The sequence below is a fragment of the Astyanax mexicanus genome, chromosome 1, assembly GCF_023375975.1.
Source record: "Astyanax mexicanus isolate ESR-SI-001 chromosome 1, AstMex3_surface, whole genome shotgun sequence".
Lineage (NCBI taxonomy): Eukaryota > Metazoa > Chordata > Actinopteri > Characiformes > Acestrorhamphidae > Astyanax > Astyanax mexicanus.
In genome coordinates, this window is record NC_064408.1 from 26,691,179 (window position 1) to 26,707,164 (window position 15,986).

The 15,986-nt window shown below is 35.5% G+C and overlaps 1 protein-coding gene across 1 annotated transcript; it reads left to right on the forward strand.

Moving 5' to 3' along the window:
• Window positions 1-8,255: 8,255 nt before the first annotated feature.
• Window positions 8,256-12,560, forward strand: btg4 (B-cell translocation gene 4). Its single transcript, XM_007245239.4, has 4 exons — window positions 8,256-8,628; window positions 8,715-8,852; window positions 10,711-10,954; window positions 12,156-12,560. Exons 1-4 carry the CDS (start codon window positions 8,456-8,458, stop codon window positions 12,357-12,359), a joined length of 759 nt encoding a protein of 252 aa, XP_007245301.3. The 5' UTR covers window positions 8,256-8,455; the 3' UTR covers window positions 12,360-12,560.
• Window positions 12,561-15,986: the final 3,426 nt, after the last annotated feature.

Below are 15,986 nucleotides of genomic sequence, written 5' to 3' on the forward strand. Positions count from 1 at the left end.
TGTAATCTACTAACTACACTGCCAGATGACCAAACAGTATCTGTCCTCAAGGAGACCACCAGAAGATCAAAGATCTACGCCACCATTAAGTACTTCACTCTGTCCAACATACTGCAGTGGTAGAAGAGCAATGTTGGGTTTCCAAATCCCAATATCAGTGTGTGACGGTATCCTATGATCTGTGTTAGCTTGCAGGCCGTTGTGTTGGCAGTATGGTTAGTGATTGTAGAATGTTTGAAACAATCAGCTAACAACACTGCCTACAAACCAACCCCTACATGTTACCCAGACAACTATATTACTACATAACAACAGCAGAGGAAACAATAAACTGATCCAGATTCAGATTAGTAGACTAAAATCAACACAAAACAGAGTGACAAAATGTGAACATGTTGAATATACAAATAATTGCACTACTAAATCTTGAAGATTTCTATTTAAGCATTACATAAAAAGCTTTTAATGATTGATAAGGAACATTACTGAAAAGAATAATTGTAACTGTAATAGAAATGATAAAAAATAAGTAAATCTGATAATGTCAAAATATAATAATTTAATAATGAAATTGGCTCTTTCCTGAACCTCATTTTAAAATCAACATTTTCCTGATTACAAATTGTCTTCCTGACATTACACCACTAAATCCTGAGGATTTCTATTTAAGCATTACATAAAAACCTTTCATGATTGATAAGGAACATTACTGAAAAGCATAATTGTAATTGTAATAAAAAGTGTACATTTTTAAAGTAAATCTGCTAATGTCAAAATATAATGAATAAAATCATAAAATTGGCTCTTTCCTCAACTTCATTTAAAATCAATATTTTCCTGAATACAAAACAAACAGTTCATGTCCTTAAAAACCTTTAGTTTCGTTATGTTTGTCTAGTTTTATGTGTATTTTTAAAACATTTGAGATTCCTGTTACTGAGTTGGAATTATTAAGTGGAGCAAAGAGAAAACAGGCAGCTTCTCCAAGTCTCCTGTAGGAGATTTCAAAGCCCTCAAATTTTCTGAATGTAAATGTTATTTTACTGCAAAAAAGGGTTTTGTATCACCTACACCTGCAGCCTGTATATGGGACAAGGCATGTTTAGAGGTTAAACACATAATGTTGGTTTATATTTAAAGCAATAATACTCAATGAAAAAGTAAAAGAAACTGAATAAGAAACAAAAGATAAAGGGCTAAAATGTCCCTTTTTTCATGTTTTAGGATGACTGAGGTAAAAAACACACATTAGGCATCTCCATAAAATTAAACCAAAATAAGCAAATATTTTAATTTTGTGTATTAACCTCTTACAACTCACCTGTGAAAGGTACGCAATAAATTCCAAATCAACTAATTTTTCCTTTCCCAATAAAGTCCTGTCTGAAGGAATGCCACCTTCTCCTCTATGCTGTGTGTGTACATCTCTCGTTGTTATGGTCCTCATGATGTCATGTCAGCAGGTGGGGTTGCAGGTAAACTGTTGGGCGGAACAGAACTTTCTTCTTGGCCAAAACTAAGATGGAAACAGTGGGGAGCTAACAGGTAGATCTGCAGACAGATAGATGCCTCCAGGAGCAGGGTTGGAGACCGCAAGCCTATACAGTCCACTAGAGCAACTGTATGTGGGGCATCTAGATATTACAAATGATTTATAATATTTATAAATGTCTGCATGGGTTGCACATGAAAAAGTATAGAGTATTAATTCAACTGTTTCTTATAGTTTACTTACTTTTGGTAAAGTGTGTTAATGTATTAAATATGTAAGAAAATGTGAGAATGATGTACACATCAAGAGTAATGCTTTTTTCAATTATAGCTTAAACCACCTCAGAAAATATATCTAATATAAACTTTCACTGACAACTGTTAAAAGTTGGCAAAAAAAAACTAGGTTGTGTCCAATTGAATACTAATAACTAATACTAACTATTTTTTTAGAATACATAAAGTATGTACTATAGGTAAACTTGTCAAACTTGTATACTTAAATACTCAAGACACATAACCTACTTAGAACTGGTGTAATTACTTAAACTACCTATACTACCTAAAATCTCACAATGCAATGTGAAACAGAAAAGGAAGGAGCTACTCATGTAAAAAATGGAAGATATTGGTTATAGATGAAACATAAGAAATGCTGTCTACCTAGACAGTATTCTCATCTCCAAATGGATAAATCTGTGTAATCTAACCTTCTGTTTCACTGGACAAAAATCTAATAGCTATGGGCAACACAGCTAAACAATCATATGTAATGATTATTAGATGGGTAACCGAACATGAAACTCTGTCTCTTCATAGTATGTTCTTGATGCTAAGATGCTTTTGGGTAACTGGGCCCTCAGCTTTAACCATGAAGTTTGAGTGATTTAGAAATTTTAGTATTTTGTTACTTTTGTTTGCACTTTGCGCACAAATCAAATCAAGGCTATATTCTGACTAATGGACATTTAAAAAAATATTATATTATAGACATTAATGGGTTAATCTGAAGCCAGGAATTATAAAAGCAAAACATACCTTCATTTGAGACATAAAATAAACAAATGTTCATTAAAGGAAAAAAATAGTTTTATACTCACGTGCAGAAGCAGACTGACATCTCTCAGCCCAGATTAAGACCTTCACCTTCTTCTCTGAGTGTCTTCACTCTACACAGACTGGAGAAGCCTGTGCAGCTCGTGCTTTACCACAGACATTGAAGGGCTTTTATAACAGGGAGCCGCCGCTGCTCCTTCAAATTCAGCGCCATGAGAGGCGCGAGCGCTCAGGGGCGGGAACCGCGGCGCCACCGTTACTGCAGCTTCAGCTGCTTTCCGCCCGTATTCCGCACGCCCCGCCCCTACAGTGCGATGATTGGCGGATGAGGACCGGTCTCCCGCGCAATGATTGGCTAGAATACTCAGAATCAAACAGCAATCAGCGTGTACAGATCAATCACCTCCTTACTCTAGCGCTGGGGGCGGGGCCTGCCGGAATACAGGTGGAGGAAAGTATGGCGGGAGCTTTGTGGCATTTCTGCTCTTTTCACTGAAACAATGTGGACATTTTAGTATCAGTATTTATTTAACCAATATACAACATTCTGTACATGTTGTATATAAAACTTCAAGGGTTTTTGAATGAATCCTGTTGTGCTTTGTGGTAAACCTACATATTCCAAATCATTTTTCTGAATTTAAATAAATAGTAAATAATTCTGTTAGTCTGTTATCTAAAAAAAAGTGATATCTTAAAATCTTTGATTTTACAAATTAAAAATCTCTGGAATATAATCCAGAGGAAGATGGATGATCACAAGCCATCAAACCAAGCTGAACTGCTTGAAATTTTGCACCAGGAGTGGCATAAAGTTATCCAAAAGCAGTGTGTAAGACTGGTGGAGGAGAACATGCCAAGATACATGAAAACTGGGTTATTCCATCAAATATTGATTTCTGAACTCCTAAAACTTTATGAATATGAACTTGTTTTTTTTTTTGCATTATTTGAGGTCTGAAAGCTCTTTTTTGTTATTTCAGCCAGTTCACATTTTCTGCAAATAAATGCTCTAAATGACAATATTTTTATTTGTTGTCTGTAATTTATAGAATAAAACAACGATGCTCATTTTACTCAAACATATACCTATAAATAGCAAAATCAGAAAAACTGAATCAGAAACTGAAGTGCTCTCTTAAGCTTTTTCCAGAGCTGTATACAGACAGAACAAAAAACATTCAGTACAGGAATGATACAAAAACATTGAGCACAGGCTTCAGGTCTTTACAGATTTCATTAGAAGAGTAATTTATTTTTCGGTTGCATTAAATATTTTAAGGTTGATGATGAAAAAACAACCTTTATTTTAACACTGCTTAATAAGCATTGGTCAGTGTTAAAATTCTGATTTTGATTTGAAGTTTATTTAAAGGTTTGTTTTAAATAGTTGTGTTTCTGAATCTACACTCACAATGATTTTAAGAGAAAGGTGTTCCCCACAAATAATACAATTTATATTAATAATTTGTATATATATGCCCCTTTCTACACTACCAGATTACAGTAAATGTTTAGTATAAGAAAAAAACATAAATATAACATCATATCATTGAATCAATGTAAAATCGATGTGCACCTATAAATCATTTCTGATGATGGTGATCAATGTTGTTTCACTGCATTAGTGATGGAAAAATGAACGTTGGAACATCCTTTTGCTATCTGGGAATAATTTTAAACATTCCACATTTTATAGATTTGATAGAAAATGCAGATATTGGTCTACCCTTTTGTACTTTTCATTTATATATAGTAGTGTGCCAAGAAAATAATAAGGTTATTTAAAAAATAATTTCCATAGTTTGTAAATGTAAATAATAAATTTTCAAAATATCCTGAACTAAGCATTTGTCTTATTGATACCATCAAAGGTAGTAAGTTACAAACATTACTACACTGCATCCAAATTAAAAGTACTGTGCTTTTCTGACTGTCAATGAAAATGTATAAAAATATATATATATAATTTCATGTTGGAATAGAACTAGTACATTAACATATTAACACATAATATACAGGTTTTTTATCATCAAACTCATACATTTGATTGAAAAGACAGATATTGGTCTACACTTTTGTACCTTTCATTTATGTATAGTAGTGTGCCAAGAAGATAATTAGATTATATTAAATATATATAGTGTATATATATATATATATATATATATATATATATATATATATATATGTATATGTATATATACATATATATATATATATATATATATATATATATATATATATATATATATATATATATATATATATATGTATATGTATATATATATATATATATATATATATATATATATATATATATATAATTGTATATCTAAGCTATTCTTTAAATATCCAGCATTTGTCTTATTAATACCATCAGAGGAAGTACACTACAATTGTTTTTTTTTTTTTTTTTTTACAGGACAATTAATATTACCTTCATTACCAATAACATTCTTACTGTTAAAACTGTTTTTTATCTTTATATATGTTTTGTAAGTGCTAAAAAAATATCATTGGCCACTGTATGACTCCCTGAGACTTTTGGACATTATTGTAGCCATTATCTGTCTCCTACATGAGTCTGCCATCTTTAAACATGTTTGTGACTCAAGCATTGCACAGTCCAGATTAAAGCTACTAGTTAATGATCTCCAACACTTCTGAGCAGAATGAGCATCTTACCTGAGTCGTTGTAACCGTCACTCGGGTACAGTTTAACCTGCCATTGTTGGGCTAATTCAGACGGAAGGAAGAAACAAAAAGCTACATGACTCCTTAGATACGCAGTAACTCAATCAAGAACCGTCCTTTTTGTCCTATAGATGATCATGTTGTTTCTGTTGGTAGGGAACATGTTGGACATGTTGACTGTGGACAAAAGCCTTGCTGGACCAGGTTACTAGAGAAACCATTTACTAAATGTTTCATGCCTCAACTGAAGACATGTCCAGACTTGCCCTGGGAGTGTAACTTTAACTGTTTTACAAAACTACTTACAAAATGAATACAATTCCATAAAATAAAACAAAAAACAAATAATGCCAATAATACAGACTTATCACATCCGTGTATTAATTGGCAAGTAATTTTATTACAAAATCTTTAATTAATTAATGTATACTTGATGATTTTAAACTCAACTAGAATTAGAAACTACTTCTGTATCTATTTGTTTACTTTATACTTCTAAATTTGACCTAAAACTTAATCTGACTTGACTAGATCATTTGTTCATTAAGGAACATGACCCAGTATTTTCTATGTGAACCTTTAAAATTAGCATATAATTTAATGGTGATGTTTTCAATTGATGGGTGCTTTCAGAAAACATTTTAGGTTTTAATGAAAAGCTATATCTGAAGAAAGAAAAACATGCATTCCAGCAAAAAAAAAAAAAAAAAAAAAAAAAATCCCAACTGTGAAACAAGGTGTGGGTAGTATTATGATTTGAGCCTCTTCTTCTACCTACCTACCTACCTACCTACCTAACTTTTTCTCAGGAAATAAATGGTCTTATTTGGTAAATTTGGTTTACCTTTCCCTTTAGACCCTTCTGTTAAATTCTGATGAAGTTTTAGATTATGTAAACTTCCAGGCAGCATTGTATATAAAATAAATGATTTTGAGTTGTGAATTGTGTTTGTATATGTACAGGTGCATCTCAAAAAAATATAATTAAAAAGTGACTTTATTTTAGTAATTCAGTTCAAAATGTGAAACTCTAGATGTATTACTCAGAGAGTAAAGCCAATAAAAACCAAAAATCATTATCTGAGAAAAATAGAACATACATAAGACCAATTGGTACTTTTGGCAGTGTCGGCAGTATGCCAAGTCCTGCTGGAAAATGAAATCCACCTCTCCACAAAAGTTGTCAGAAGAGAATAGCATAAAAAGCTATTTTCTGGTAAATCACCAAAGTTATTTTGAACATGATACAGTGGACAAACACCAGCAGATGACATGTCTCTCCGAACCATCACTGACCATCACTAAATTTTGCATTTAAATAAAAAATCAAGGGATCAGAGTCTGGAGGAAGAGTGGAGAGACACACAGTCCAAACTGCTTGAGTTCTAGTGTGAAGTTTTCACAATCGGTGATTTTTTTTATAAAGTAACTTTTCAATGATATTCTAATTTTTGAGATGCACCTGTATGTTTCTGAACATGGAGGTATCTATCTGATTTAAAGCCCTGTTCTCTCTGAATATATGTAGTAAAGGTACAGGCAGCTCACTGCTGGACATGAGCATTTGAATGTGTTGTCACTGTAAACTAACATTTTTACACAATAAAATACAAGGCTAGATTTATAAAAACTTCAGAACTAAAATTCAGAATTGACTGGGAGTTTTCCACCCTTAGAATCCTGTCTAAGATGCAGCATTTCTTACATTTCAGACACACCAAGAGCTTTTTATTGGAAATTGTAAAATATGGACTGGATCATGTTGAAGTGACTCTACGCTACAGGGTGTACTGTGAACCTTTGCCTATACAGTCCATAGTGTCCTTTTGGCGTCATCTACTGGCCAGCATATGTAAGGACATTTATAGTATATAAAATAAAACCAGGTAAGATCTGGTTTATGGGGAGCCTGGCTGGGTAAGTGTAACGTTTATCAGTTTATGACTGTATCAAGCCGAATTCGAAAATAGAAAATTGGGTATAAAATTTAATCATATTAAATCATTTCCCATTTAGGAAGAAGAAATGGGGTTTTCGTCCAATTTCTTTATTATCTAATTTTTCATTTCAGCCTTTCACATACAGAATTTCAAGAAAAATAAAAAATGGAATCTTCTCTTGATTTTCAAATTTGTCAATTTTGTCTGATGGTATAATCCAACTTGCAAAATGCAAAAAATGGAAAATCAGAAAATAAAGAAAATATATATATTTTAAATTCTGATTGTGATGTTAAAATCTTTTACACTGCACTACATTAAAGAAACAAACAAAACAAAAAATAATAATGAGTTTTTACATCAAAGGTTCTATTTTTGCGTTTAGCCTAACGCGAGTGAGTGCAAAATGAATGTAGGTAAACAGAGATAAATGGCAAAAAAACATAAAAAAATAAACTTAAAATTTCTGCAGTACTGAAACATTCGATATTGTTCTGGGTTGGGAAAATGGGCGCATTGTCATTGTAAAAAATTTAAAACTTTTATAAACCATGAAAAATGAATCTGATGCTCCATAGACTGTCCCTTTATGGAAAATAATGCAAAATATCGCCATAATTTATTCAGAGATTAAAATTAAAATAAATGCCCTCTCCATTGTCTAATGATTATCCTTGGATTGGAGCTCTGATGTAATATTCAGTTTCTTTATGTGCATTAAATTTACAGGAAATAAAACTTTATAACTCTCTGGCTACGAATTAATTATCTCGCTCTCCCGCCTTATAATAAAAAAAAATAATAGCATGCATTATTTTTTAACATGATGTCACCTTAGGGGCTGCGTCACTGTCTATGTATTACGCTATATGATAAGAACCCCTTCATGTTTTTGTGGTCACTCAGGAGCGCCCTCTGGTGGCCTGGCACCCCCAGTAAATACTGTATAAAAGTGTGTATTCTCCTCTGTAGAGACTCTCTGAGCAGTCTGTCTCCTAATTAGAGACACCTGTTGAAACACCTAATTGGCGCAGTGACCGTTGACCTCTTTAAAAAGCAACTTCCTGCTGTGTTCTGAATACTGAAAACATGCCTGCTCCTGCTCTCTGTTTTTGAGCTTGTTTTTGCCAGTTTTGATCAGTTTTTAAGAGCAAATTTGTTTGCTTGTTTGGAAGATCTTGTTTTTATTCTAGTTTTTAGACTTTTAGATTGGAAAGAAGTGAGCAGTAGTTTTTGTTAGTGTGTGTGAAACTCTGAAACTTAAAGTAAAAATGAAAGAAGAAATTGCAGCCACAGTTTTCTTTGTTGTGAGACTGGCGAAGAAACATGGAAGACTTGATCGCTCACGCAGAGACAAGTTTGCGGTAGCTTTTACGTCTGTTCTGTTCGAGAACTACAAAGGCCACTGGTACCCTGAGAACCCGTGCAAAGGACAGGGTTTTAGGTGAGGCCTTTAGGTGCAGAGGCTTGAAAATCTAAGCGCTGCCAGTGTTTTTAGTCTGAATGTTTGCTTGTTTTGACCCTCCTTAGGTGTTTGAGGACCAACAGATCCCAGGTTAGAGACCCAATAATTGATGGTGCTTGCAAACGGAGTGGTATCAACTATGAAGACCTGGGTTTACCAAAGGAGATCACCATTTGGGTAGATCCAGGAGAGGTGTCCTGCCGGTAATACCCTTTTTCTCATAGTTCTCCTAGTATCTCATATTGTACTTTTATATAGGAATGTGAATAATGAGCTAAACATAGTTGATTAGTCCTGAGAATGACTTGCTTACTTCTTGAACTGGTTTTATGAGACTAATGTAGCCTAAAGCTTTGTATAATAGAGTATATATGAATTGATATGGGATATATATTGGGATATAATGTAAAAAGGCACAACTTATAAGTTACAAACAATATAAATTGAGCACCTCCTTTATTAAAACAACCCAGCCTTTGGATTGAATTTACTTCACCTTTTTGGGAAATGCTTTTAGAATACTTACTGTCTTGAAAGTGCAGTAATTGTAAAGAAGCACTTAGATATGGTTTTAGCCATTTTTAGCAATACATTGTTTCTAATCAGAGGAGCTTCTTAAAGCTGCTTTGCGAATATGAGCATAGGCTGCAATTGCCTTGATCATTTTAATTTGTTACAGAGCTCCACTAAAGCTAGAGTAGACTAGTAAATCTGTGTCCTCATCACTGATATCCTCACTGAGATCTTTTAAGGAAATAATTCTGGATATAATGGTGCAGTTTCCAAAACCAGGATTAACCGAGTCCTAAACTAAACTTATTAAACCCCCCCCCCCCCCCCCCCCCCTCATTATTGGTAGCGCACACACCCTTCTAGAATAATCAATACATTGCTTTTGATTAAACTTTTTAAAAGTAATTGCCCTAAAAAACTGCCGCATTCAGTGTCGAGTGAAAAATGGCAAATGGAGATACAATTTTTTTATATACATTTAAATGGTGTCCACTTTGTTCAGACACTTTGTTCTGTTTTTTTTTTACTTTTTTTTAAACTTATTTAAGTACATTCCATTTAGAAAGTCAGACTCTTCTGAATATCTGAACAAAGGCAGAATTTCTTAATCTGGCTCTATTCTATGTGTGTAAATGCATAATGGTTCCTGTGTGTGTGCTGCCTGTCGAGTGGCAGTAAGCAGCTTCTCCTTTTTAAGGTATTAGTTTGAAATACCAAGATTAAGATGTATTGAGTCTTCTTTTTTTCCTCTCTCTCTGTACTGAACACATTTGACTGTGCTTGGTCATTATTTATATAAGAATTTGTTTGAAATGTGTTTGGAGAAGTATTTCATACAACTGTTTCTCAGCCTTTGTGCTGGAAGTCTACTACCCTTACTGTTTTCCTCTGCACCAAACACACCTGATTTGCACCTGATCAGCTTGTTAACAGCCCACTATTAAGTGTGAGTGGGTGTGTTTTAGTGGGAAAAACACTAGAATGTGCAATAGCTTTGGGCATCCAGAAATAGGGTTGTGAAATGCTGGCTGTGTTCCAAAGTCAGGGAACGTTTTCTTGTAAATTACATTAGAAGAGGCTGTATCAAAATGAATGATCTCTTATTAATTTTTTTTATACTGATATGGGTAACGAATGTTTCCTTCATGCCCTTCTATTTCCCACAGTTGACTTTGATTACTACACATGTGCACACATGCTTTGACCGGTATATGGGCTACAGTTGTAGGTGATACAAAACCCTTTATTTCTGCAGTAAAAACTTTTATTTACATTCTGAAGATTTGAGGGCTTTGAAATCTCCTACAGGATAGTTGGAGAAGCTGCAGGTTCGCTCTCCACTCTACTTAATTGCTTAACAGTAAGGAAAATATTGATTTTAAAATGAAAAGGAAAGGAAAGAGCCAAATGTATTTTTTTATATTTTGACATTAGCAGATTTACTTACTTTATTTTTTTGGTTTTCTATTACAATTATGCTTAATGTTCATGTTCTGCTCCTACACTTCAAACGTAAGCCTAAATTCACCAATTCCCTTTTGTTTGCAGGTATGGTGAGAAGAACACGCCGTTCTGTGTGACTCTTCTTGAAGGGGAGAAGGGAGACAGTGAGTTCTCACGCAGGATTAACAACGCTGTGGAACGGGCTACCTCAGACTATCACTCTGGAACCTCCTCTGATGAGGAGAGCTGCAACAGCAGCATGATCAGCAGTAGCAGCAGCAGCACCACACTCTCAGCTCCAGAGCCGAAGTGCATCCCAACCGTGTCCAACCCAAACAGTGTCTACCAGGTACGTGTTCACAGAAATTCCTACTGAAGAGACCTGTAGGAGCCTCACGTCTGGCTCAAGTGCTCCAGTTTTAGCGCGGTGCCTTCAATGGGCCTTACTATGCATTCCTCGACTCCTATTGGACGGACCTGAGATTAGAGTTAAGCTGTCTGGCTATTGGATTGCTGAGGACAAACAAGGGCTGGACTGGGACAAAAAAACAGCCCTGGCATTTTTGGTTTAGACTGGCCCCTCATAATTATTCAGAGCACAACCGACTTGTAATTTATGTATGTGAGCTTACAGAGAAGCATAATATATCATTAATATATGAAATATAAGAAGGTTAGTGTTTATTGTTAACTCCACCATTTTTGGCTGGAGTTTTTTTTTTTTATTGAAATTTGTAATATGTATTTTCTGAATTTAACTGATAACAGCTCAATTCTAATTCTTCAGGTTAAAGGTGCTTCTTCCAACTATGCCTTAAATGCATTTGACACTGTTTTGCTCTAATGCTCTAATGTAGACATACCTTTTGCTAATACTTTTTTATATTTTTTTACACTTCCTTGCAAAGATTTTACTTATCATGTATCAGTTTTATCAAAATCTGTTATTACTTTTTAAAACATGAACCACAGCATAGAGGATACAAATTTAAACTACTATGCAGCCTTTCAACACCTTTAACCTACATATCTAAAATGCTATGAGTGTAGCCTAAAATGGACACTTGCTGCTCATTCAACACTTCTGTCTTGAACGTTTGCTATTTAATCAGAATAAGGGGGCGTGACTGCCAGATTTTGGGAAGGGTGAAAGTGTGGGGCCATTTTCATCCTATGTCCTGATTGGTTCAGTCCACTGTCTATATTGAAGATGGGCCAGTGGGCCACTCCCTTTAAATTGTGGGCTGGCCTCTTAAGAAAATAAAAGGGGAAGAGAAAAATCCTGGAGGACTGTTGGCCCACCGGGCAAATGCCCAGTACGCTAGATTACCAGTCCAGCCCTTTTACAAACCCTACACCCCTAAGGTTTTTCTGTGGGTGTTTTCTTTCTTTCCTTCTCCTCTAGACTAGTTTTGCTTATTGAATCAATTTGGTGTGTAGTATCAACATGAATTATTTAACCCATGTGTTTGTTTGTTTGTTTGTTTATTTATTTATTTTATTTAAAAGATTGAATTTCTGTTCTCACACCCCGTCCCCTCTCTCTTCAGTTCAGTGAGTTTGCGCCTCCTGCACCCATCCAGTCCTGGGCTCCCTATCCCAAAAGGAAGCCCTATAATGGAAATGGTTACCAGCAGCATTCGAATGGACCGTACCCTCCTCCACACAACGGCTTCAAAAATTACAGGCCCTCCTATGCTTTCTCTGGTCCGCGGGTGGACAAATACCATTGGGTCAGCAAGAATCGCTCCTAGAGACGGGTCCTTCACGCCCCCTCTCCCCCGTCTCTGTCCCTACTTGTTTCTGTGCAGGCATGTGACCATGGCTTAATTTAAGTGTTTAAGAAACTTTATTTATGAGAATCTATTGAGGTATTGCCTTACAGGCATTTTAATACTTGCTGTTTTAATAAATTATGCAATAAATCAAATGTAATTAAGTCTAAATAAAAAAAAAAATCCTTTTAAGAAACCAAAGTTGACTTGTTTCATTTTTTTAATTTGTGTGTGATGTATGTATTTATTATTAACTAAAATTTGGGGTGGTGGTCCGCAGGTAGAGGTGGGTGACATAATTTATTGTATTGTGACTTATACAATTAAAGGCATTACAAGATATTTAGAAGTTACATTGGCGGCACAGTGGCTTAGTGGTTAGTAGTGATGGGCAGATGAAGCCTCATTGGGTGTATGGCACATTTCCCAAACTGTATCGACACTGTGTTGAAACTGTGTTGCTGTATCACTTAATGGCGACATCTGCTGGACTAAGAAAGTCATTGCAAGCAACTGCTTGAAGAAATGCATCGGTCACGTGGTTTTCCTTAAAATGATACGCGGTCTGACACAGGGGTTCGCCTTGTTTGCTCGGTGCATGCGCTGAAGTTTCAGTGTCGTCAGACCCATCGCTACCAAACGATACAGGAAGTGTATCGGTCACGTGGTTTTCCTTAACTTGATACGCACACGGACACGGGGTTTCGCCTTGACAGCTCGGCACATGTGTCGAGGTTTCAGGGTCGTCAGACCCATCACTAGTGGTTAGCACGTTTGCCTCCCAGCACTGGGTTCAAGTCCCTATCTGGGTGGAGTTTCCATGTTCTCCCTGTGTCTGTGTGGGTTTCCTCCCGGGACTCTGGTTCCTCCCACAGTCCAAAAACATGGCAATCAGGTAAATTGGATACTCAAAATTGATATGATTAATTGACTACTTTTAAATTGAGTGTGTGTAATGTGTGACACTCTGTCCTGGGTAATTGCTGTAGTGCCCGATGCAGTTCTCCAGGTGGACGGTTGTTTCTGGTTGAGAGTACGATGTGCACTATTGGCTGCCGCTTCTCACCGGTGTGTGGATGAGTGCTGATGTGTAATGTGCTTGTGTGTAAAACGTGTAAATTGTAAAGCGTCCTTGGGTTTTTAGAAAGGCGCTACATAAGTTAAATTTCATTCTTTCATTAATTTATACTGTACTCAGTTGGGGGGAAATATTCCCCAAACTGAGTACATTTATTTTTTTGTTTGAAATATAACTTTTAAACTAGACTAAGTTGCTGTCCAATAAAAAACAAGTATCTCCATTTTTGTTTTTACATTACTACATAATTTGAACAGAAAAGCTGTCCCTTACACTGTGCCAAAATTCTTGATTAATGGTTCAATAGAAATACTTCAAAATGAACTGAAACTCTTTTCATTGACTTCCACTGAAAGATTGAAGTTTTTTTCTCTTTCCTGTAAAGTGGGTTTTTTGGAGATTCATGTTTTTCATTGGTCAGTGGCGTTATACTCTCCCTAATTAAATGGACAGCTAGGTCAGTATTATTTAAGTACTTAAAATGGGCAAACAGGCTCTCTGTGCAATGTGTGGGTGTGCGCATGCACACACAGTATAAATAAAAATAAATAAACCCATGCTCATGACACAATATTAATTGTGATTCATATGATTGCAGTTAAAAAAAGGCTGTATTGCAATCAATAATGTACATTATGACCATTACTGTCCAAACGTTGTGGTTTTTCATATGAACCAGTGTAGTACCGCATCACCATATGCTTGTAGGACTTCATACAGTTGGTCAATTTTGTGGCTTTACTAATAAAAGAAAAGGAAACTAGGTTATTTGATTATTTGAATAGTCATTTTCCCCTTTTAAGTTTTTTTTTTTAATTTATTGCAGAATGTCAACATTATATGGTCACCACTAGGTGGCAGCAAGGCAGTCACATTTGGCCAACTGGAATGCATGTCCCTGCATTTTTATTGGGCACACCCCAAACCAGAACAAAACCCTCTGCTTCTGTTGTATTTGAGCTGTGGTTTGTGTCTACTCTCCCCACACCCCCCTCTATACCCACTGTTAGCGACCTGGCAGCTAACAGCTACTAAGTTTCTACGTTCCTCTTCTGATTCACACGGCAGGTTTTGACACATGGCGTGCTTTAAAAAGTTCTACATTCAGTTTTGAGCAAGTAATCCTGGATTTTAAACTGAACTAGAGATTTGTGAGGCCTCCTTTTTCTGAAAGCGCTGTGGTAATCTCTGGGTTGGGCAGTTTCCTGTGGAGTATGGAAAGAGTTTTCAGTTGTTAGATGCTAAAAGTTGGACACCAGTAAAGTTGTCCATCTATACAACACAAAATGACTTTAAGGTTGGGTTTATTCAATTCAACTGCTCAAGAGAAACAATCCTTAATGAATAAAAAAATATTTAACCCTTCTGGAAATGCGGTGTGTATATATGAAACCTTTCTATAACTGGAGAAAATGTATATATTGACATTTGTCTGGTTCATAAAACATGTATGATTGCAAATTTGATATTTCATTCATAAAGTTTACAATCGTACATATTGCCTTTATTTATACATCAAACATATACTAAAATCTTTTTTTTTTTAAATTATTTTATTATTTTTCCCCATTTTATCCTAATTAAGCTAGGCCAATTGTCTCACCCATTTAGCTGCAACTCAGCTGTATATCCTTCATTACTGATGATGCCACAACACAAGAAGAGTTAAGACAAGCACATGCCACCGCCTCTTTTGGAATTGCTGCTGATGCAGTATTGCTGAGTAGCATCACAGCATGCTTGGAGGAAAGCGCAGCGACTCGGTTCCGATACATCAGCTCACAGACGCAGCCTTGTGCTGATTGACATCACCCTTTGGAGTAATGAGGGGAGAGAGCGCCTTCTACCCACCCAGAGAGAGCAAGCAAGGCAAATTGTGCTCTCTCTGGGTGGGTAGATGGCGCCCTTTCCTCTTAGCTATGAATGTGATTAAATTTTAAGTGATTTCTTGCGTCCAAAGTAAGAAACGGTAATGTTATTCAGAGCCATTTCTAGCAATAGCTTTTAAGCCGTTTAAAAACTAAGCAGTATATTACTGGGATCTGTAAAGTTGCTCTAGGGCAGGGGTGTCAAACTCATTTTCACTGAGGGCCACATCGGCATAAAGGCTGTCCTCAAAGATGTATATTATACTTAAATGAATGTAACTACTCAATGTTAAGTAATTTTGAATGTATTACTTATTCAATTAAAACATTGCATTTGCATAGAAAAATATATGTTTGCTTGTTGCTCTAAATCTTTTTAATTTGTCATGTTATAAAATCCAAAAACTAGTTTTTGCTATGTATTTTTAGACAATAGGACCTTTCAAGCTCTCGCAGGCCTTGCGTTTGGCGCATATGCTCTAGGGCAGGGGTTCTCAACCTTTTCTACCTTACGGCCCACCTGTTAACAACTTGAAAGCGTCAAGGCCCCACTAATAATAATAATAATAATAATAATAATAATAATAATAATAATAAAATATATAAAAAACAGAGTATAATAAACTCTTGCTACCATAGCTTTACCCTGAACTGGGATTT

Coding starts and splice junctions, on each gene's coding strand:
- btg4 (XM_007245239.4), top strand. CDS start 8,456: ATGAAAGAAGAAATTGCAGCCACAGTTTTCTTTGTTGTGAGACTGGCG. Junction 8,629..8,714: donor TGCAAAGGACAGGGTTTTAG/GTGAGGCCTTTA, acceptor GACCCTCCTTAG/GTGTTTGAGGACCAACAGAT. Junction 10,955..12,155: donor ACCCAAACAGTGTCTACCAG/GTACGTGTTCAC, acceptor CTCTCTCTTCAG/TTCAGTGAGTTTGCGCCTCC.